We start from the raw sequence: 25,255 nt of genomic DNA, 5'->3' as shown, positions 1-25,255 counted from the left end.
GGGAAAATTACTACGGTAGCTCACATGGTTTTCTGCATATTAATCCATTGCAAGTGCATTTAGGTTTTGTGTATATTATCTCTATTGTTAAAATTGTTTTTCAGTTAAAGAACGAGCCAAATAAGCAGTGTTTGGTGTGATTTTAGAAATGAAACTGTAACACTTTACAGTAACAGTTTTAAGGTTTCATTTGTTAACATTAGTTAATGCATTAGGTATCATGAACTAACAATGAACAATACTCTACAGCATTTATTAATCTTGGTTAATGTTAATTTCAACATATAGTAATAATTGTTTTTTTTAAATCAAAAGTTGTATGTGTCAACATTAGTTAATGCACTATGAACTAACAATGAACACTTGTATTTTTATTGCTGTATAAATGCTTTAATAAATATATTGTTCACTGTTAGTTCATGAAACCTAATGCATTAACTAATGTTAACGAATGGAACCTTGTTGTGAAGTGTTACCAATTAAATGTATCCTTCGAGTTTCCAAGAGTTGTCAGTGGGATGACTATACTAAAACATTATTATTATAACTACTCGATTACGGCAGTAATCATTTTGGAACTCTGATAAAGAAGGGTGCACAAATGACAGAAAAAATATTTCAACCTCAAAGAAAAGGTTAATAAAGAGACGAGTGACTCAGTCGATTGTTGCGTCTATTATTGTGTGTGCAGTGCAGAGATTTTAATTTCACACAGAGCAACAGAGATAAAACAGAGCTCAACTATGTGAGAAAAGGAGAGCGAGTGTGTTTCCTTAAAATATATTGTTTTGAAACTCAATAAAACTATTAAAGATATTTCTTGTTTATGTTTGTTGGCACCGTATCATAACGTTTCCCTGCTTTAGTTGCGTCTGTCTCTTTAAATCATGACTCGACGTTTTAACAGGGCTGTGAACACGGACAGGATTTCCTAAATGACATATTAGGAATCCACCTAGTTATGCAATTTGTGACAGATTTATCGTGACCCTCTTTCCAACGAGCAGTTACGTAGAGTTATAGAGAAATATGGAGACATTTGTCTACCATTTAAGGCGTAGTTCAATGAACAATTTTTAATTCTGTCATCATTCACTCCCCTTTATGTTGTTCCAAACCTCTACCTACTGTATGCAGGGCAGAATGACAGTCTCAGTCACCAATGACTTTCATTCATCTTTTTTCCATTCAATAAAAGAGGAACATTCTGCCAAACATTTCCTTTTGTGTTCCACTAAAGAAATTAATTCAGGTTTGGAACAATATGAGGGTGAGTGAATGATGACAGAAGTGTCTTTTTTGGGTGAACCATCTCTTTAAGTTAAAACACACCACACACACACACACACACACACACACACACACACACACACACACACACACACACACTCAGTCAGTTGTCATAGAAACCCCAGACAGGTAACTCAACAGGTCCTATCTTAGACATATTTATACCACTTAACGCCCTTTCTTCCCTGAGATTGACCAGAAAAAAATGTTCTTTAATGGTGCTTATGTTTAATAAAGAACCTCTTAGATTCATTTGGTGGCTGATTAGGGTTCTTGAGTTGCTATAAGGTTCTTTGGAGATTAAAAATGTTCTTGATGTTTTATTTGAGGTGCTTCTGATAAGTTTATTGGGTTCTTGGTTCTTTAAAGCATCAGTACAAAGATGCTTTTCTAAAGCGCTTGAGAACGAAAAGTTCTTTGTGGAACTTAAAAAGGTTCTTGGCGTCAGACTGTAAAACCATTTTTGATTAATGCTATTAAAGGAATAGTCCGGGTTCAGTACAAGTTGAGCTCAGTCGACAGCATTTGTGGCATAGTGTTGATTAGCACAAAAATTAATTTTGACACGTACCTCCTTTTCTTTTAAAAAAAGCAAAAATCTGTGTTCCAGTGAGACATTTACAATGGAAGTCAATGGGGCCAATTTTTGAACGTTAAAATACTGTTTCAAATAGACACAAGACATTAAGGATATGCATGTAAATATGAATTTAGTGTGATAAAATCACTTACTAACCGCATCTGTGTAAAGTTATAGCCAATTTTACTACTTTGTTGCCATGACAATGTAATGTCAACAAACCCTATAACCCTAAAACGACTAAAAATGACAATTTAAACAAATTTATAGCTCAAATAATACATGAGTTTTAACTAGGGATGCTCCGATCGATCAGCCACTGATCGGTATCGGCCGATATTCACGTCCTATGACTTGATCGGTAATTTGACCGATTGCATAAACCGATCACTCATGTCGCAAAAGACATGCGGCTCCTTTAAGACTTCAGCAGCGCATAACGGAGTGTGGGTAATACTGGCATAGTGTTGTAAGTCAACAAACTTGATTCAGCAGTTACGAACGATGCAGTGGGAGAGGTATGGCGAATATGAAGAGTTCGTGTACTGCTAATGTGGCGTTCCACATGCGACAAGGCAAATTGAAAACAGCGCGAGCTGTGAAACGGTCCTTATTATCGTTCATGGCGGCAGCTTCTCAGTCTCGCATAAGCATCTCAGTAATAATGCGAGTTACAAGATGTGGTGTAAATTCAGAAATCTTTATTAAATATCTCCTGATTAAATGGCATTAACAATAGTAGCACCTGTAGGGTCCAGAAACATGCGCTCTTTCTCCACTTTCCTTTCATCTCTTGCCCTCATGAGAGAGCGCGTGTTCACCTCATTACAATTCAAGCAGCAACAAGTGCAAAATGAACAATTAATAGGCAACAATCATCCAACTAAATGAAAAGGCAGGGAAGGAATTTATAAATATAACATTTCTTTATACAATATTAAGATTATATGGGGGGCCTGGGTAGCTCAGCGAGTATTGACGCTGACTACCACCACTGGAGTCGCGAGTTCGAATCCAGGGTTTGCTGAGTGACTCCAGCCAGGTCTCCTAAGCAACCAAATTGGCCCGGTTGCTAGGGAGGGTAGAGTCACATGGGGTAACCTCCTCATGGTCACTATAATGTGGTTCTCACTCTCGGTGGGGTGCGTGCTGAGTTGTTCGTGGATCGTGGAGAATAGAGTGAAGCCTCCACATGCGCTATAACGCGCTCAACAAGCCACGTGATAAGATGCGCAGGACTGACGGTCTCAGACGCGGAGGCAACTGAGATTCGTCCTCCACCACCCGGATTGAGGCGAGTCACTACGCCACCACGAGGACTTAGAGCGCATTGGGAATTGGGCATGCCAGATTGGGGAGAATATCCAAAAAATTCCATAATATAATGTATTAAATATAATGCAAAAAATAAAATAAGGAATAATAATAATTATATGAAATAATGACAATGAATCAATAACCAAAAATGACACATTAAGTTTATTATCAGTTTGTCTTCAGTTTGACACTTAAGCTTCATTTTTATAAGGCTATCTGTCTTAATATAGAGAATTGTTTTAAAGCCTTATTAAAAAAAGCTTTTTTTTTTTTTTTGTCAGCAAAAACTACTCAAATTGATATTACTGGGAAGATGAAAATTCATTAATATTGACAGTGTGCAGAAAGCTTACATATAGCCAGTTATGACTGAGATCCTGATAAAAAGGTGAAATGATTGGTATTGGTATCGGTCGATCAGGTGACAAGAAGATCGGTATCGAAGCATCCCTCGTTTTAACAGAAGAAGTGCTTTTATAAAATTATAAGCATCACATTTCTGCCTTTAAACCCTCCAAAAATTGGCCTCATTGACTTCCATTGTGCATTGAAGTGCATCCTTCATGAAATACAGCGCATACTCTGACAGTACACGATTTCGAACACAGGGAGTATTCCTAGAAGAAGACTTTATACAGAATAGTAACATCCGCTATAGTGCCCTTGTGGCAACACTGAGAAAGAAACACGCACTTGCGTTATGCACTGAACTGCATTCTGACATTCTGGCTTTATGTGTTTACTTGAGTAAATGTTCAAATCTCAAAAGTGTTCAAAAGTGCTGTTAGATCTAATGCAGCGTTGCCATGTCCTCGTATTACAAGCAACTATATACAAATGGCCAGTCAGGGTCATGTTTTTTTGGCCTCACTGGTGCTCAGCTCCCAGATCAAAATGAAATGTGACCCACTACTTATCACAGCTGGGATATATGTAAATATGAAGGGTACATTTATTGAAAGACATTATTTTATGTACATCTCACTTATTTTCGCTCATTTTGGTGAGGCAAGTTGCTTATTTGTGCACGTTTCTCCAGACTAGGTTGCTTGTTTCTCTTGTGAGATCTGGAAACACTGAAACAACCCCGGAAAACACATTAGATCACAGAAGCGGTACAACAAATGCCAGAAACCGAAGAGGTGATTCCCTTTGCTAAGACTGTGATTTGACTCCCACAAAACACTGTTTGGTGACCTTGTAGGCCTCATTTCCGGTAAGTTCAGATGTTTCTTTATTTCATCAGTAGTGTTTGCTAAGGCAAGCATCACTATTACTAGTAATAATCTGAACAAACTCCTACCTTGTGTTTGCTATGATTTTGGGTGTTTTGTGTCAAAGTCTCTGCTTTCCAAATCTCTGCCGTATTGGACGCTGTGCACACTGCACAGATGCATTCTGGGAGTGGGGGTTTAAGTTCTGTAGGGTGTGGGCTTGTGGGAAAAATTGGTGTCATCTCTGCCCACTTCCAGACCAACCCACCGACTAGGGTGGGAAACAGTCGCCCAAGGACAAACACACACACACACACACACACACACACACAGAGCCCAAAATATGTGACAAGGTCAGCCGTGAACACCTCCATGGGTTGTTAAGGGAGGATTTTGACACAGCAGCTCCTGTTTTCACTGGTATTGTTGTGTCTTGTGGTCGGCTTCATCAGTGTTATCTGGTTATCTGGCACACACACACAAACACCAAAACGGTGTACGATTTTGGAAACGATGTTGATTAGATGAGGGTTTTTGTCTGTCTTTTTTAAAAAAATATTTTTTGTCTTTTGTCTATCTGTGTTTTTGTCTTGACCAGGTTTGTCATTCTGTGTATCAGAGTTTATGCTAAGAACATTTGGTGCCAATCAATGTTTTCGGGAATTATACACAGAATCTGGGCCTCTCATTTTGAAACATTGGCGTCATATACAAAAAAACAAACAAACAATAAAAACAAAATCGGAGCATATCGCTACCAAGGGCGTAGCCAGGAAATTTCTTTTGGGTGGATCTCAATAAAAATGGATGGGCCAAGTTGGGCCCACCCTGGCCCACCTTTGGCTATGCCACTGATCACTACCAAAAAGTTAAACTGTTATTTGATCAACCTAGTTTCAAAGAGTTTTTGCTATCTGAGTTTTACGTGCCGCGTTCTGCGTTTCGCCACAGTTTCCTGATGAAATTAACACTTAAGAGGCCTACAACAACTGTGTCATGAGTCACGAGTACCACAGCTGATTATGATGTTATAAACACTTATTTTTTGCGCTATTACTCACACGCTGCTATGTTATGATATCCAAAACCCTTTTACTATAACGTGTCATTTGAAAAATGACACATTTTAATGCTTGTATTACAGACTCGTCAACATTTACACACTTATTCCAGAGCAATTAGCTTGTGTGATGGCTCACCTCATAGAGTGCTAGACTTTAAATTCAGACAACAGCTGCTCGAGACCAGTCAAGTGAGCAAGCGACATGAAATGATGTGGTTACTTCAGAAAATATGCTTTTCATTTCGTATTTGCTTTTAGGACAATATTGGTTAGGTTTAGGTTAAAGGATTAGGTTAGGGAGGTACGTTTCACTCATTAAAACCTCCATCTAATATTCACCTTAAAAACCTCATCTGATTATGACACCATTTCACTCCCCTTTGCCGCCCCCCGCTGGACATTTCACTCAAACTGCAGCGAAATGTGAAATAAGGCATGTCATTTTATTTTTCAAAAATGTTGCCATGGTCTCGTAATGTTTAAAAGATCAGGCTAAATTTGTCGTCACATTTTTTATTTTATTTTTTTTACAAAATAACAAACTTTCGGTGCTTATGCCATAGTTTCTCACTTGCTAATTTATTTCTGTGAATGTGTTTTTCTGTCTGTGTCTCAAAGTTGAAGTTGAACTGTGAAATTTTGGTGCCGATCGATCAACATGTCTGGGACAAAAAAACTGGTCATCTCAGTATGGAATTTATTTTGCGCTGTAACATGAAGGGATACAACAATAAGATAAAAGAATAATGGCAATATGAATGATGAATATTTTAGTTGCTTCTCCACACCATGAAAATATAAAAATGTCATGCATGAAATTGGCGTCTGGTACAAAAAGCACTCACAAAATCAGAGGGTATGGCTGCCTAAAAGCTAAACTGTAATTTGCCACATAAAAAACTAAGATAACATACAACTGACAGCTATTATAGTCAAAATGTCTCATGTCAGTGTCATCAGTTTCTATGACAATTATTTACATTACTTTTTTTCATGGCGCAGAAGCTTTCTGAGGGAATTTCTTTTAAATGGCACACTCCCAAATCAAATCACAGCTTAAAGAAAATCTACAGATTTTCTGGTATGTTCTAAACTCACAAACAGTAACAGTTTCTAGAAATAATGCTAATAAGACAAGGTTTTTTTGTCTGTGTTTTTGTCTTGGTTGAGTTTGTCAGTTGGTGTGTCAGAGTTTCCGCTATGTTTGGTGCCAGTCAGCGTGTCCAGAAATGATAAATATTTATTTTTTTCATTCCGGTGTTAATTTTGTGCTCTAGCATGATGCTATACAATGATAATGCAATCAATAAAAATGAATCAAACATTAAATTATCATAGCAAAAAACATGGCTTCCAAAAAGTTGCAAATGCAATTTTTGTTTACAAAGAACTAAGATTACAATCTATTGTTATCTTAAAATAATTGAATAATGTTAATCTATTTCTATAATTTTTTTCCATAACTTTTTTTTCTGTGTTTTCATCTTTGTCGAGTTTCTTAGTCTGTGTGTCCGAGTTTTCACTACAAAACTTTGGTGCTAGTCAGCCAGCACAATACAAATATTTTCACCTGTATTTAAGATTTATGCATTTTAATTTCATAACAAAATTTCATTAAATTGAATTGTGCATTTTTTAACAAAATTATAAAATTAATAATATATATATATATATATATATATATATATATATATATATATATATATATATATATATATATATATTATATTATATTTATATTATTATTATTATTTTTTTTTATTTTATTTTTTATTTTTTTGAAGAATACTGAATTTAATTGGATGGAATGTTGAATGGAAACTGAAATGCGTAAAAAAAAAATTGAGTGTGTCTTGGAATTAAATAGTTTTTTTTTGTTTTTTGTTTTTTTAGCTTCAAAATATTACACACTGATATCAGTCCAAAATCAACTAAATGCAGCACCAACTATCAAATATATTTTATGAAGTCAGTCCAGAACAAGTTTTAGAGTTTTTATTTAAAATGGATCTTAAACATCTTATATCATTTAATGGCTATTTGACCTGCTTTTATATTTCAACCTGCATTTTGCCATGAAAATAGCCATAGAAGCTGACATGGCATTTAAAAAAAACAAAAACAACTGAATGCAAGATGTGCCAAAATGGGGCTTTTTTTAAATGTAGTGATTTGTTATGTGACGTTTTGGACGATACCTTGCCCTGCGATTAGTCAGAGGAGGCGAACTGAATCAGCAATGAACACTGGGAATTTCAACATTCTTAATTACAAATTATGACCAATAAGACATTGTGTCCACCATTATTCTCTGACATGCCCCTAAACTCAGAATGTCAGGGCTCAAAGATAATCTAGAGTGTTTTTTTTTTTTTAAGCTTGCAGAATTGTGATGATGTTTATGTGTGTTATAAATACAATAACTCCATAGATTTAAAGGCATTACATCTATTGAGTACTTGAGTATTCAAGTTATTAATCAAACTAATTGTGCATTTAAAACACTCATCTCTCACATGCGTGTGTGTGTTCGAGATGGATGAGGTATGTGTGAGGGTGTGTGTTTTGTGTTTTGTCAGATGCTCCGTCTGAAAGGACATTTTTGTGGAGGATTGTGAGGGGGAGGCTGGCCCATGTGTGTGTGTGTGTGTGTGTGTGTGTGTGTGTGTGTGTGTGTGTTATTATAACTAGCCTCTGTCTGCCCTCGGGCCCTCTGGCTCTGCCTAATTAAAACCAACCAGGCTGCAGGGCACAGGAGACAGATGCCTGTCAAAGTGCGCGCACACACACACACACAGACACACATACGTGCTAACACAGGATGCAAGCTTTCATACTGATCAGTTACACACTGATATTGTACTTGCATTTTTACACATGCTTACACACACACACACACAGTTGTTAGAAATCTATATTGCTAATCTCACATAATGTTGATTTCCACAGAAATAAATTCTAACTTGTCCCTCCTTTTCTAATGAAAAGCAAAAATCTGGGTTCCAGTGAGGCACTTACAATGGAAGTGAATGGGGACGATCCATAAATGTTAAAATATTCACTAATTTTAGAGAGATAAAATCGTGACTTTTTTACTGTGTAATGTTACATTCAGTTTTACAACTTTTCAGTTTGACGATGTTACACTGTAAACCCTGAAACAGCAATTTAAACAACTTTACAGCTCAAATAATACATGTTTTAACAGAGGAATAAATGTAAGCACTTTTATAAAATTATAAGCTTCACATTTCGGCCTTTAAACCCTCCAAAAAATTGGCCACATTCACTTCCACTGTAAATGCCTCACTGTAGCCCAGATTTCTGCTTTATTATTTAAAGAAAACGAGGGAGGATTCTGTTTTTTTGTGGTAATCAACATTATGCCTCAAATGCTGTTGATTGAGCTTAACTTCTACCGGCAATATTCCTTTAAAGGGATAGTACACCCAGAATGATTTACTTATCCGTTATGTTATTCCAAACATCTATGGTTTTCTTCTGTGGAACACAAAATGAGATGTTTGGCAGACTGTTCATGCTGCTGTTTTCCATACAATGAAAGGAAACAGTGGCCAGCACCTGTCAAGCTCCAAAAATGACACAAAAGCACCACAGAAGTGAACATGAGATTTGAGAGCTGTGGCAGAGGGGAAGATTTTCTCTTAATAATGACTTAAATTTCAGTATGTTCCTCACACAAAGCTGTTGTATGGCTTCAGAAGACTTAAAATACAATGCGCAGGTCGTATGGACTTCTTTTAAGGAGCTTTTAATGTCAGCTTGACAGCATCCATCCTCATTCACAATTTGTTGTATGGAAATGTGCACCTGAAACATTCTGCCTTAAAATGTCATGCAGATTTGGAACAGCACACGAGTTGTTGCTTTCCATATTGCCAAACTTTCCAGCCTGATCTCATGAAAATTATGTGACTGTTGCAACATTTTTCCGAAATGAAATTACATGCTTCCTTACACGTATCGCGGCAGTTCGAAGGTGAAATGTCCACTGTGTGGCGCTAAAAGCGAGTTAAATGTTCTCCCAAGTAGGATTTTAAGGTTAATGCTCTATTTTATATCAACAAAACCGAACCTAAACCTAAACCTAACTGATTCTGTCAGAAAAGCAAATGTGAGACGAAAAACACAACCACGTCATTTTGTGGTGCTTCAATGATCCTCGGCTCACGTGACGACTCACGTGCTCTTCAGGACTCGTACCTGGTCCTTTACATCACAAGTGCAACGCTCTATCAGTTGAGCTTGTAAATGTAGTCAATTATGGAATGCAAATGTTACAATGTATCGCCTGACAAGTCATGCACAATAGTAAAAGTGTTTAGATGTCATAAGATAGCATTGTGTGAGGAAAAGGGTGAAAAGTAAATGTTTATGAACCGATAATCTGCCGTTTTACTCTCGATTTGTGAGAAAGTGAACAAAAGTCATTGTTGTTTTAGCGTCTCTAGTGTTCATTTCACCTGGAAACTGCAGTGACAATGTAGGTATGGAATCGTGATGCTGAGACTAGGCTGAAACTTTAAGGCACAGATTACTAGAGAACAGTACTAAACAGCTATTGTAAACCATCTCCAGACACAATACTATGACCAGTCCATAATGAACGCATCTGAATCTGTGCTGTTGACCTGTCAGGTCCATGAACCACCCGTCAGTTCCATGAACCACCCAGTATGATACCTAAACTATTCTTCTAGAGAGTATGTGTGTGATGTGGAGTTGGGGTGGGAGGATCAATGTGTTCTTATTTAAAACTGAGTGAGTGAGTGAGTGAGTGAGTGAGTGAGCGATCGAGAGCCCACACACTCATTTCTCTCTCCCTCCACCCATCCTCTGTGCCTCTCCTTCTCTCCTCTCTCTTCTCACACCAGTGGGTGGACCCAGTTTCAACACCAAAATCTTACAGCAGCATTATAAAACGGCCCGCTTTCCCTCTCACTTCTGTGTGTGTTGTTCGTTCATCTCTATTTTCCTAAACGTGTTGTGGTGTTTCACCCTGAATAATGTGCGATAATTTTACTTATTCTTCTGTTTCAAACGTGTCTGTTCTTTAGTTTCAGTCATTTAGAGAGACAGTGTGTGTGTGTGTGTGTGTGTGTTAGGGAGTTGCCATGGGTTACAGTGACTCTTCTCACACAGGAAACACCTACAGCAGTTTAGATGTTTCTCCAATCAGCTGCTCTCAGATCAAACTCTGTTCATAGAACAGATGAGATCATTCAAACACAGACCTAAATTGAGAGACAATGGATTCAGTCGAACACAGATCAGGGATAAACTGTACTTTGTTGTACAAAGACGTATAAAGTTGTCATAGCATAGTAAAGTATAGAAAAAAGTTAAAGTATATAGTATTTTAAATAGAGGTGGGGGAAAAGTCAATATTTCATGATACTGAATGGATATTTTAATGGCGAGAATCAATATTTTAGTTTAATTTTTTACTTCAATATTTTTGGGAATAAAGTGATTGCTCACCACTCGCAGTATGTTTGTGAGAAGACAAAATGCACTACAACTAATAAGTAAATTTCAGTTATAGCATAGTATATCATAGTTTAGTTGAAATATAGTATAGTTATAGTACAGTTAAATCTAGCAAAGTTGTTATATTGTATATAGTATGGTAGTTGTAGAAAATAGATCTAGATTACAGATTACAGTATATAGTATAGTAACTGTAGTATATTGTAATTGTAGTTATTCCAGGTTCAGTACAAGTTAAGCTCCTTCAGCAGCATTTGTTGCGTAATGTTGATTACCACAAAAATGAATTTCGACTCGTTCCTCCTTTTCAAAAAAAAAAAAAAAAAATCTGGGTTACAGTGAGACACTTACAATGAAAGTCAATGGGGCCAATTTTTGGAGAGTTTAAACAGAAATGTGAAGCTTATAATTTTATAAAAGCACTTACATTAATTCTTCTGTTAAAACGTATGTATTATTTAAGCTGTAAAGTTGTTTAAATGGTCATATTTACAGTCATTTTAGGGTTTATTGACATTACATCATCATGGTAACGAAGTTGTAAAACTGGCTATAACTTTACACAGAAAGGTTAGTAAGCGATTTTATCACACTAAAATCATGTTTACACGTATATCTTTTATGTCTTGTGGCTATACTTTTGAAAAATTGGCCCCTATTCACTTTCATTGTAAGTGCCTCACTGGAACCAAGATTTTTGCTTTTTCAAAGAAAGTCTTGCAATGTTCTGTTATAATATATAGGATAGTAATTGTAGAATGTAGGTCCAGATCGCAGATTGTACAGTAGTATATATTAACATGTAGTATAGTTTATAATGTATATAGTATATAGTAAGGTATAGTATAGTACAGTAAAGTCTAGCAAAGATGTTACAGTATAGTATATAGTATAATAAAGTATAGTACTTGTAGGAATTGCCTAGATCACAGATTATATTATAGTAACATACAGTGTATAATAACATACAGCATATAGTAATTTAATATAGTAGTACAGTAAAGTTTAGCAAAGTTCTGTTGAAGTATATAGGTCTAGATCACAGATTATAGAATTTAGTATAGTAACATGTAGTATAGTATCTATAGTATGTAGTAAGGTATAGGTATAATTATATACATATACATATATATAAATTTAGCAAAGTATATAGATACAGATTATAGTAACATAATGTGTTGTATAATATCCATAGTACATAGTAGGGTATAGTTATAGTACAGTAAAGTTTAGCAAAGTTCTGTTATAGTATAGGTCTAGATCACAGATTATAGTATATAGTACAGTAACATGTTGTATCATATCTATAGTGGAGCAAGGTATAGTTATAATACAGTTAAGTCTAGCAAAGTGCTTTAATAGTACTGTATAATATATAGAATAGTAATTGTAGAATATAGGTTCAGATCACAGATTATACAGTTGTAAATAGTAGTAACTATAGAATATAGTAAGGTATAGTAAAGTATAGTAATTGTAGTAACTGTCTAGATTGCAAATTGTAGTATAGTAACATGTACTGTATAGTAACTTAGAATAGTAAGGTATAGTTATAGTACAGTAAAGTCTTGCAACGTTCTGTTATAGTATATAGTATAGTAATTGTAGAATTTAGGTCTAGATCACAGATTATAGTGCATAGTATAGTACCATGCAGTAAAATATCCATAGTATATAGTACAGTAAAGTCTAGTAAAGTTCTTTTATAGTATAGTATACTGTATAGTATAGTAATTGTAGAATATAGGTCTTGATCAGAGATTCCCTATCTGTTACTCACTCGACGTTGTGTCGATGTAGTGACACTAGGGATCACTCTTGAGAGCCCCAACACCTCTGCTTTTTAAAAAAGGCCAATGGAAATTGGCGAGTGGAATTTGCATGCCACTCCTCCGGACATACAGGTATAAAAGGAGCTGGTATGCAACCACTCATTCAGATTTTCTCTTCGGAGCCGATCGGTTCTATTCATTGAGCTGAATTCACAGAGTTCATTCACCTCGTCTGCTGGATTTACAGCGCATTTCAGCAGCTTCTCCCCCTCTGCACCCGTGGACTGCAGAGAACGCCCCTGGGCGCTTCGGCAGAACAGCAAAAAGAGAGTATATTCTAAAAGAGTATATTTTCAACTCTAAAAGAGCGGCACACACGGAACGTCTTTTTAAAGATGCCTTTCTGTTTGTGTGTTATTCCTGGTTGCGGTCATTATCTCTCCGCTTCTGAAGGCCACGATCGCTGTCTTACGTGTCTGGGCGCTACCCACGCAGAGACTTTGTTCGTGGATGGGTCTTGTCCTCATTGCGAGAACATGACCATGGCAACGTTGCGGTTGCAGCTTGCATTCGTAAGAAAGCAAGCCACCCCAGCGGCTCCCCGCCTCGGTCCTTCTACCGACGGGTATGAGGCTGCGTCGGTTAGCACTGGGGGCGATTTGGGGACTCCAATGGGACCACCTCCGCTGGGTAACCCCCCACGGACCTCCTATTCCTCAGCACGTTCACTTGCCCCAGTCGGGCTCTCGGATGAGAATGCCGGCTCGTCTCAGGGTGAGTTCGACCTCTTATTTGGGGCCCGGGAAGATGATGAGTTATCGAGCACAGCATCGGAGAGTGGGCTCGTCCATTCTGACGCGGAGGCTTCGGCTGGGCTTCCCCCTTCGGGCGTGGTCCCAATCTCAGGCCAACGTGGAGATGACGGACATGCTTTTCCGGGCAGCCGCGAGCGTCGGGCTAGAATGGAACCCTCCACTCTCCCCTGAATCCTCGCGGATCGATGATTGGTTCCTGGGCCCAGAGCGCCGCTCATGGCCGCCCCGGTTCCTTTCTTCCCAGAAGTGCATGAGGAACTGACAAGATCATGGGGGGCACCTTTTACCACCTGGTCCCGATCTTTCAGCTCCCCCGTTCTCACAACCCTCAATGGTGGGACAGCCAAGGGGTATTCGGTGATCCCCCAGGTGGACTTGTGCCCGCAGAGTGCCACCACCTGGCGTGGGCGCCCGAAGCTCCTGTCCAGGGCCTGTAGGTTTACGTCATCTCTGACGCCTAAGGCCTACGGTGCCGCTGGACAAGCCGCCTCCGCCCTGCACACCATGGCTCTCCTGCAGGTACACCAAGCCAAGGTGCTAAAAGAGCTGCACGAGGGTAGTTCTGACCCGGGATTGATGCAGGAACTGTGCTCGGCGACCGACCTCGCTCTCCGGGCGACGAAGATCATGGCGCGGTCTCTCGGGCAGGCAATGTCTACTCTGGTGGTCCAGGAACGCCACCTTTGGCTCAACCTGGTCAACATGAGAGAGGCTGATAAGGCACGGTTCCTTGGCACCCCCTTCTCCCAGGTTGGCCTTTTCAGCGACACCATCGAGGACTTTGCCCAGCAGTTCTCGGCAGTTAAGCAGCAGACGGAGGCCATTCAACACATCCTGCCCCGGCACGGCTCAAGACCCCGCACCCCATCTGCTCATTGCCAAGGGCGTCCTCCTGCAGCAACAGCACTGGCTCCGCCGCAGCCCACCCCCCCAGCCCGGCCCCGGTGTGGAGCCCACCAAGGTCATCCCCTTCGGCCTGTCCTTGTCCCCTTGCGTCTTCACGAAGGTTACAGAGGCAGCCCTTGCCCCACTAAGGGAAGTGGGCGTCCGCATACTCAACTACCTCGATGACTGGCTGATCCTAGCTCACTCTCGAGAGTTACTGTGCACACACAGGGACCTGGTGCTCAGGCACATCAGCCGTCTAGGGCTTCGGGTCAACTGGGAAAAGAGCAAGCTCTCCCCGGTTCAGAGCATCTCTTTTCTCGGCTTGGAGTTGGACTCAGTCTCGATGACAGTGCGCCTCATGAATGAGCATGCACAGTCAGTGCTAAACTGTCTGAAGGCATTCAGACAGAAGACAGTGGTTCCACTGAAACTTTTTCAGAGGCTCCTGGGGCATATGGCATCCTATGATGTTGCCACACCGCTTGGGTTGATGCCACTTCAGCATTGGCTTCAGACTCGAGTCCCGAGATGGGCATGGCGCCGCGGGACACATCGATGGTCATCATGCTGATCTGTCGCCGCCTTTTCAGCCCTTGGACCGACCTTGCATTTCTATGGGCAGGGGTTCCCCTAGAGCAGGCCTCCAGGTGCGTCGTGTTTATGACAGATGCCTCCAAGATGGGCTGGGGCACCGTATGAAATGGGCACACAGCCGCTGGCACCTGGACTGGCCCATGTCCGCGTTGGTACATCAACTGCCTCGAGTTGTTAGCAGTACTGCTCGCCCTGTGGAGGTTCTGGCCGTTGGTACAGGGCAAGCACGTATTGGTCTGAACAGACAACACGGCCAAGGTGGTCTACACTCCCGTTGCATGTCACAACTCACCCGCCGTCTCCTCCTCTGGAGTCACCAGCACCTCAAGTCGCTACAAGCCACTCACATCCCGGTAGGGGACCTGCAGGCATTCTCTGTCAGTGAATCGTGCCTGGAGTTCGGTCCAGGTTACTCTCATGTGATCCTGAGACCCTGACCGGGCTATGTGCCCAAGGTTCCCACGACCCCGTTTAGGGATCAGGTGGTGAACCTGCAAGCGCTGCCTCAGGAGGAGGCAGACCCAGCTTTGCTGTTGCTGTGTCCAGTGCGTGCTTTATGCATCTATTCGGATCACACGCAGAGCTTTAGAAGCTCCGAGCAGCTCTTTGTCTGCTTTTGTGGACAGCGGAAAGGAGGTGCTGTCTCCAAACAGAGGATCACCCACTGAGTCATTGACGCCATCGTGATGGCATATCACGCCCAGGACGTGCCGCCCCCCATGGGACTACGAGCCCACTCTACGAGGAATGTAGTGGCCACCTGGGCCCTGACCAGTGTGCCTCTTTAGCAGACATCTGCAGAGCAGTGGGCTGGGCAACACCCAACACCTTTGCAAGGTTCTATAATCTCCGGGTCGAGCCGGTTTCGTTCCGTGTGTTTTCAGGTCCAAACAGGTAAGTTCCAGGACAGCTGGCTGGGTGTACCACTGGCGAATAGCGCCCTTCCCCTCCCATGAGGTGAAGACATGTGCTATTGACTCCCAGTCGTGTTCACAAGTTGTGATCCCTGGATGACATTCCTCCTTAGCCCTGTGGCAGACAAGTTTGCGGAGAATATCACAGTCAGCCCAGTATGTGTGCTAACTAGGCCCTGTACTGAGGTAGGTGCTCCACATGTGGTGGTTCCCCGTAGGTGACCCTTTGTGATATCTTCCGCTAAATCATTTCCCTGTCAGTAAACTGCGTCTTCCTTGGGCAGAGGCCCCTCTGCCCCCGGTCACCATGTTTGTAGAAACCCTCGGGTAGGACCTACCATGGGACTTCTCCACATGACATACTTCCGACGAGACTCGGTAAGACCATGTGACATATTTCCACTCAAAATACCCCCCCCCCCCCACCCTCAGGGTGGGGTGTGGTCTTCACAGTGTCTTCCCCTTCGGAGTGACACCCCCTCGACGTAGACATTTATGGCCTCAGTCTGTTAACAAATTCCACTCTTTTTGGGGAGAAAAAAGAGGAAAAGAGGCCATGGCTGGTCTAGCCTGTCCCTATTTTTTGAGCAGTCGACTTGTTCCCGAAGGACCGTTCAATGCTTATAAGAGTGTTGGGGAGGTTACGTGACGGCCTGGTGTGCTGGCTACGAGGCACACAGTGGTCTGCCCATCTCACACCGCCAGTCCACGTAACACAGTTCAGCTAGTTGTGGCGTTTTGTATAGGGACCCCTAGTGTCACTACATCGACACAACGTCGAGTGAGTGACAGATAGGGAATGTCCTGGTTACTTTCGTAACCTCTATTCCCTGATGGAGGGAATGAGACATTGTGTCCCTCTTGCCACAATGCTGAACTACCCGCTGAAATGGCCGGGACCTTGTCTCGTTATAGTATATAGTATAGTAATTGTTGAGTTTATGTCCAGATCACAGATTATACAGTAGTACAGTAAAATGTAGTATAGTAACTATAGTATGTAGTAAGGTGTGGTTATAGAACAGTTATATTATAGTATATAGCATAGCTGCAGCATTTCAGCACCCCCTTTTAAGTGCTGTTAAACCGTCATAGTCTGTGTTTATCTCGTTAACAAAAGTAATGATGAAAATGTTTATAGGTATTTTCTTATTTCCACAGCAGAACAGATCTAGATCACAGATTATAGAATATATTATAGTAACTATAGTATCTAGTAATGTGTAGTTGTGTTATAGTACAGTCAAGTCTTGCAACGTTCTGTTATAGTATACTGTAGTATAATAATTGTAGAATTTAGGTCTAGATAACTGATTATAGTATACAGTATAGTAACATGTATTATAGTAACAACAGTATATAGGAAGGTACATAGTAGAGTAAAATCTAGCAAAGATCTTTTTGTAGTATAGTACAGTATATAGTATAGTAATTGTAGAATATAGGGCCAGATCACATATTATAGTGTTTAGTATAGTAACATAATATATAGTAAGGTATACTTATAGTACAGTAAATCTAACAATGATCTGTCATAGTGTAGCATATAGTATAGTAAAGTAATTGTAGAGTTTAGGTCTAGATTATTGTATATAGTATTGTAACATGTAGTATAGTAACTATAGTATAATGTAAGGTACAGTTATAGTTATAGTACAGTAAAGTCTTGCAAAGATGTTATAGTACAGTGTGTAGTATAGTAATTGTATAATGTAGATCTTGATCACAGATTATATAGTAACATGTAGTATTTAAGGTATAGTTATAGTTTAACATTACAGATTACAGATAGCAGATTATAGTATGAAGTATAGTAACATCCAAAATAGTACATAGTATGGTGTATATAGTACAGTAAAGTCTAGCAAAGTTCTGTTTTACTATAGTATATAGTATTGTAAAGTATAGTAATTGTAGGATTACTCTGATTCTAAAAGACAGATAATTTTGTGTTGAATCAGTTTTGTGTACGTTAAAACCGATTTCCTGTATAGAGCCATACTTTAAGCAAAAAAGGGTGTTCTCTTTCAAACTTGTGATTAATTTCCTGTTTTTGTAGGTAATTAGTCATGTGACCAGCAGTGTTGCACATGTCATGTATCGGAGGGATTAAAAAAACATGCTGAATTCTTAACAGAGGTTTATTTTCGTATCATCCCACCAATCACAACACTGGCAGCGCATAAATAGCTGTTTACATCACTCACTGTGACCGTGGCAATGGATGATATATGACTATATATATTATAATTTGCATGGTGTGGCAACATGTTCGGCCACGGATAACTGGATGAATGGCTGTAAATATCCAGCATTATCTGTTAAATAAGGACATGGACAGGTTTCTCAGTTAGTTTAAGGTGTTTTAATAACTGGTTGTTCAGAGGAGGTTAATAAAAGAACTGAGTCATGACCTCATCAAGCACATTTCATGTTAAAATTGTTTTCAACATTAGCAGAGTTCTAATGGTGGGATTGCAAGTGTTGCCAGGGAGAGTTTAATGGTGAGGTAAGAACAATCCACAGTGACTTGACAGATGAGATTTACCTAAATCACACAAATGCACACACACCCCTCGAACAAAAACACATACACTCTCTTCACCAAACCACAAAAGCTTTTATGAAGATTAAGAGAGAGAAAAGAAAATAACATTGAGACAGGCACTGTATCACTCTCTGTTTGAGTGTGTTGGGATAGGGGGGTGCTGTGTCATTAGAAATAGAGATGGCGCATGTGTGTGTGTGTGTGGTGTGCATGTGTGTGTTGTGTCATGTGTGAATCCCCTAACTTCCTATTTGAGCCTTGAAACTCACAAACTCTCTGCCCCCTTCTTAATATGCCATTGCTTACATACATACACAATAACAGAAGGCTTTACACTAGTTAAACATCCAAAAGTGAAATCATTTAGTCAAAAATGTAAGAAACAGTTGATAATCTCAAAGATGTAGTTATTAAACTTTAATTAAACTTTAACTGTGTTTAGCTGTGTTTTTAACCTCAGATTAGGTGGAAACTAGAGTCGGGTCTGTATTCCAGACAGTGAGCCAGACCACATCCATCTCAGTTATTATAAATGAAATAAACAACTGGCTGTTTGGACATGCGATGTGTTTTAGTGACTAATGCCCATAATGTTCATACAGAGAGCTGCGTAACTGACTCAGAATTTACCAACCTGGTCTCATAGACTGGACGTTACTATAACAACATTTACGACTACGGTACGAGTCCAGCTGAAGACGCGCTAAAGTGAAAGTGCCATGGAAGCAACACAAAATGACATGGTTGCTTTAGAAAATTAGCTTTTAATTTTGAATTGGAATTTTAAAACATCAGTTAGGGTTAGGTGTTGGTTAAGTGTAATGATGTCTGTTTTGTTAAACTCTCATTTATCTTTTAGGACACTATCGGTTTGGTTTAGGTTAAAGGTTTAGGTTAGGGAGGTACGTTTTACTCATTAAAACCTCCATCTAAAATTCACCTTAAAAACCTTGTCTGATTACAACCTCATTTCGCTCAGTTTTTGCGCCCCCTGCTGGACATTTCACTTAGAAAATGCAGCCAAACGTGCAATGAAGCACGTAATTTCAGTTTTGCTAAAACGTTGCAATGCTCATGTAACTTTAATGAGATCAGGCTGGAATTTACACATACACACACACACACACACACACACACACACACACTAGGGATGTGCCACGGTGGTCGACTAATCGACTACAGTAGTCATCCAATTAATCATCGATTAGTGGGGTCGACTACTAGACATGTGACAGTATCAAATTTTCACATCACGATAACTGCTGAAGCTTTTATCACGGTATACGGTATTATCATGGTATCGAATTTCATGACAAAAATGGTTTGAAAGATAAACAAACTTTATTGTTATTCTCTTAATAACAAGTTTAATTACTTTTTTCAATACCAAACTGGCCTTTTAAATGAACAGATAACAAAGAACTTTGAAAAGAACCCTAAATGTTAAAAAAAAAAAAAAAAAAAAAAACTACAATCAATACCATAGATGCATAGCCAAATATAGCATTTAGTTGATGTCTTAATATTTAAATTTACATTCTGCCACGTGGCCACTGATCATTACAGATCAGTACATATCTTGTCTTGTTGAGGCTAATGTTAAAGTAAGGCTAGACTAATTTTATCCAGCCAGCAACTAGGCTACAACCATAGTATGCATGCAATGTGAAACCGGGGGAAGAGGCCAAAAAGAATGACGTGTGCCGATTGGTTTTTGCTCAAGCCACTAAATAATATTGGATTATGTACATATCGTAAAACCAGAGGTCAGGTTCCTTTTGAGTTTTTTTATTTATTTTTTTTAATTTTTTTTTTCACCACTAAATAACAGTGAAAGAAGTTTTTTTTCTTGCCACAGTCACTTCAGCTTGCTCTCTGGGGGCTTTTAAACAACAATGCATGGTTTTTGTTGCCAATGTCAGACACTGTTGTGTCATACATGATTTAATAGGCATTTATGTTGAATCCTTGAATGAGTTTGAGCGAAACATTTGTGGGTGCTGTTATTTTTTTGTTGTTTTTTTGTAATCGTATTGTGAGGCTTTGCATCGTATCGTGAAATTTGTGTAACGTTTCATGTCTAATATATATACTCGAGCTGACATGAACAAAACCTGATGATCCATCCAGCGTAATTTGCATCATGCATCTTGTGTGCTTCAACGGAAAAAGGAAATCTGAACGTCTGTGCAAAAGCAGTTAAATTTCACAAATTCGCTTATTTGAGTAACCTAGAAATAGTGCAGAATCTTAAATATTTCATCTTCATGTTATATCATAATGTTTGTTTGTTTGTTTTAAATTTCTCAATAGTTCCATATTTAGAAAACCAGATTTTCAATGTGGACTTTAAGGGAGCCCACTGAATGTTTTTGGGTATGGGTCACGGCATTGAACCCCAGTGGTGATCTAGAACCACTGCGAGAACCTGATCATTGTTCTCGTCACCTCATTCCCACACCCTCCTGCGGAGAGCGCACGGAGTGCACCGGCCTCTCAAATGTTTGAGAACACGGCAGTGTAAAAGTATCCGCTGTGTAACAAAAGACTCGTTCGTATCAGGTTCAACTTTGATAAACCTTGTCCTAGTGACTCAACAGACAAAGGCGTGGTGCATATCCCTGCATAACCCCACTCCCTCGTGCTTTTTCTCTCTCTCTTAAGTGGGCAAGAGTGACTGTGAGTGTTTGACTCCTAATGCAGGAGTTTTATGTAATCATACATGTTATTCACGTCGGGTCAATCAGTGCTGTGCTCAAGCACGCCATTGTTTGGCACTGAAAGGAAATCTGGTGCCCTGACGGAGCGTCACAGCCACAATTAAAATGAATGAATAATTAACGCTGGCAGTCATCTGCCCATTCACCTGATATACGGCATCTCTGACCACTCTGAACAAAGCTCTCTCTCTCTTTCTCTCCTTTAAAAAGTGTATACTGTATTCACACATGTTAACCTGAGAACACTGAATGTACACATTTGAATATTCCATCATTTAAGGTCCTGGATTCATTCTGCACTAAGAAAAAGTGATCGAATCTCTGTTTATGTTAATAAAGAGAACAGATGGTTGATATTTCCAGTGTTCAGTCATGTAAACAGTCGCTAATCAGCGCCGTTCAGATTTTTATTGTATGTGGAGTTTCTGCGAAAATAAAATAGTCATAGAAGCATCTTTCGTAGAGATAGTAATACGCAGACTTTGCTACTTAATAATAATTTGCAAGCTACGATATTGAGCGGAACTTTAGTATACTTTTCAAAATGCTGAATTTTTCAATCACTTTTTAAATTAGCTAGATTTCCAGATGAATGTACATTGAAAATGGTTTTTGTTTTTTTATCCCCTTTTTCTCCCCAATTTGGAATGGCCAATTCCCACTACTTAGTAGGTCCTCGTGGTGGCACGGTTACTCACCTCAATCCAGGTGGCGGAGGACAAGTCTCAGTTGCCTCCGCTTCTGAGACCGTCAATCCGCGCATCTTATCACGTGACTTGTTGTGCATGACACTGCGGAAACTCACAGCATGCGGAGGCTCATGCTACTCTCCACGATCCACGCACAACTTACCACGCGCCCCATTGAGAGCGAGAACCACTAATCGCGACCACGAGGAGGTTACCCCATGTGACTCTACCCTCCCTAGCAACCAGGCCAATTTGGTTGCTTAGGAGACCTGGCTGGAGTCACTCAGCACGCCCTGGATTCGAACTCGTGACTCCAGGGTTGGTAGTCAGCGTCAGTACTCACAAAAATTCAAAACAACTGTTTTCAATGAAGGTACGCACACCGCCGCTGCCACTCGCTGTCTGTCGGAGGCGCCCAGCCACGACTCCGGAGGCTGCTCAAATTTCTCCCGCACCACGGAGCGCAACTCGCATATTTTCCGTTAAATTCAACCCAAATCATTATCAAAGGACATAGATTATTTATTTAGCATTCTTCATTCTTGAAGGAGGGAAAAACCTTGGTAACTTTTATATGTACTGTCTGCAACCTGAACCGCATCAGCGTGCTCCGTGTTTGATACGCATCAAGCGTGTCCTAGCCGCAACGCACCGTGGCGCTTCTCATCTGGTGTGCGACCACCTAAAATGAACGGAACGGAACCAAAAAATGAAACTTGATGACATAATTTTAAAGTGACACGTCATGAATAATTCTAAGTCTAAAATAAGAATAGTTTTGAACGTTGATGATTAATCAACTTTGTTCAGAATGCGTACGAATTGTTTTGAAGCCAATATATACAGTATTTACACACTAAATGGATGTATTTCCCCACATTTTAATTTTGTTTCTGTTTCATTTAGATTTTCATTTTGAATTAGTTGCCCCATACACTGAAATTAATAATGTTTGCCGCAGGGTTTTTTTCTCTGTACTTAAAGCTGCATTTCTTTGAAATGTGAGTTTGCAAGATAACGCTTCCTGAAGAGATCAGAAACTCGTAGAATCATGATCTTTCTTCAGTTCTTTGAACATAAAAGATAAATGGGTGATGCTGCAATATTCAAAGTTATAACTAATAATCCCAAACTCAAAAATAACATTGGAACCAAAAGTTGATAATAATCAGTTGTTAATGAAAATAGATATTTTCCCACTTTGTGTTCATTCCACAAATTTAAATTTTGTTTGTTTTTATTTAGTTGTTGTTTACTTGCAGTGTTGGTCGTAAAATGTCCGTTACATCGTAGCACTTGTTGCACCTTAAGCCTATTCCCTCAAATGCAACTTTTAAGTGAAATTCAAAGAATCAAGCTCTATCTTTTTAGTTTTTTGAACGAAAAAGCAAAATTTGCTATGTTACAATATTCAAGATTTCTGTTTTGTTTGTCTTTTCATTAGTTTTTGTTTACTTGGTGTATTTGTCATACTTAATGTTCTTCGCAGGATGCACTTGTTGTATCTAAAACTTGATTTCTCTCAAATGTGAGTTCTCTTGTAGGGTAACAATCGTAAACTTTATGAATCAACCTCTTCCTTCAGTTCTTCGAACAACAAAACAAAATATGCCATGTTTCCAAACTAAAACATACATTTGGAATCAAAAGTTAATAATAATCAAAAAAATGTATGTAAATACACATTTTTTCACTTTTCCTTTTCCCCAAATTTACATTTTGCATGTCTGTTTTCATTAGTTTTACTTGCTGTATTCGTAAACAAAAGCCTAATTTCTCTTAAATGTGAGTTGCTGGGTAACCCTTCCTGACACAAGTGGAAACTCAAAGAATCTCTACCTTCAGTTCTTTGAACGAAAACGCTACATGCTAAATTTCCCACTTAATATACAGTATATGTTCTTTCCCCAAAGTTACATTTTGCTTGTCTGTTTTCTTTTACTTTTCATTAACTCGCTGCATTCACCATTCTTCACAATGTTCGCCGCAGGATGCACTTGTTGTACCTTAAGCCTGAGGTTTCTCTGGCAGGGTAACACTGGGTAATGCTGAGATAGCATCAGACCCCCGTCCCGTCCCTGACCTGTCATCTCATTTTACTGTATTAGACTTTCTAATTAGCAAAACACACAGAACGAAGGGTTGGGGGGGCGGGGGGTTTGGGGTCCTGCACACTGCAGCTCTGAGTCTTGTGCAGTATACACATGCTTTAGAGGGTTCGGCTATGTTTCAAAGTGACTGATGCATAAGAAATGCCAACACAAACCTTTCACACTTCAACACAGACAGTGATGGAGCTGTACGACAGGCATAGATAGGAAACAGAATGACAGACAGAGAGACAGACAGAAGCTGCCGCTGACCTTTAGGCGTTGCTGGCAGAGTTGCGTCTTGGAGCGAAGTCTCGGCGTGTCAGGAAACAGACTGCTATCCTCCAACTCAGACATGTGAAAGTGAGCGAAGCTGAGAGAAAGACAGCAAGAGCGACAGGGGGAGAGAGATAAGGAGAGTTGCGTTTTTGCACAGAAGGTGTGTCAGTGAATCAGGGAGGGGGAGAGAGAGAGAGAGAGAGAGAGAGACAGAAGGAGAGAGAGACACTAAACAAAAGTTCACACCCACCCACCCTTTCCTCCAAACCAGAAGTATGTTGGCAGCCGGCCGCATGTGTCCACCTGACATGCACCTAACTATGGGAGAAGAGTAATGTGTAGGCACACACACAAACACACACACACACACACACACACACACACAAACCCTCCTGGCGTACCTGCGGACAGGACACTATCGGTTTGGGTACCTGCAGACCGACACTGGCAGCATGTCACACATTGATACTAAATAAAAATTAGCGACTGTATTGTCCAATTAGTCATAATAATTAAAACTCAGTTAATATAACCCTTACAAAAAGTACTTTGGTCATACTATGGCTCAGTGATGGTGTCAAAAGATTATACCATGATATTGTGTGATTCATATGCCATTATGATAACACCATTGTATTTAAATGGCATATATTTTGTAATTGAATACAAACATTAGCTGGTTTTATTAAATGCATACAAGTTCTGATTTTCTTTGATTGTATTCAATAAATATAAAAGCATTGACTAATTATACAGTTCATGTAACTTTATTCATATATGTGTGTGTGTGTGTTTATATATATATATATATATATATATCACAACTCCCATTTGAAATAATCTGTGTTCCCAGCATTCAGTATCTTCCGTGATATTGTATTAAATACAGGGAGGGGTTCAAGATCCGTGGGCAGCACCATTAATACCCACCTAAATCAGGGAGCGGGCATTTTTCTGTAAGCCGCATGAGT

The 25,255-nt window shown here is 39.7% G+C and overlaps 1 protein-coding gene across 2 annotated transcripts in view; it reads right to left on the bottom strand.

Annotated features, from left to right (window-relative positions):
• Positions 1 to 24,400, bottom strand: part of LOC127430829 (zinc finger and BTB domain-containing protein 7C-like) — a 42,465-nt gene extending 18,065 nt beyond the window's left edge. The window contains exon 1 of one of the 2 annotated variants that reach the window (XM_051680935.1): positions 24,279 to 24,400. Coding sequence is in view for 1 of the 2 variants with exons in the window: in XM_051680934.1 (XP_051536894.1) it covers positions 24,279 to 24,362 (84 nt within the window). In the remaining variant the exon portion in view is untranslated. The remainder of the gene's footprint in view (positions 1 to 24,278) is intronic. The other variant, XM_051680934.1, reaches the window with a different exon arrangement.
• Between the last annotated feature and the right edge of the window lie 855 nt (positions 24,401 to 25,255).

This window comes from Myxocyprinus asiaticus, chromosome 40 (assembly GCF_019703515.2).
Source record: "Myxocyprinus asiaticus isolate MX2 ecotype Aquarium Trade chromosome 40, UBuf_Myxa_2, whole genome shotgun sequence".
NCBI classification, from domain to species: Eukaryota; Metazoa; Chordata; class Actinopteri; order Cypriniformes; family Catostomidae; genus Myxocyprinus; species Myxocyprinus asiaticus.
Note: the sequence above shows the minus strand (reverse complement) of the source record. Positions and strands in the feature narration are given on the sequence as shown.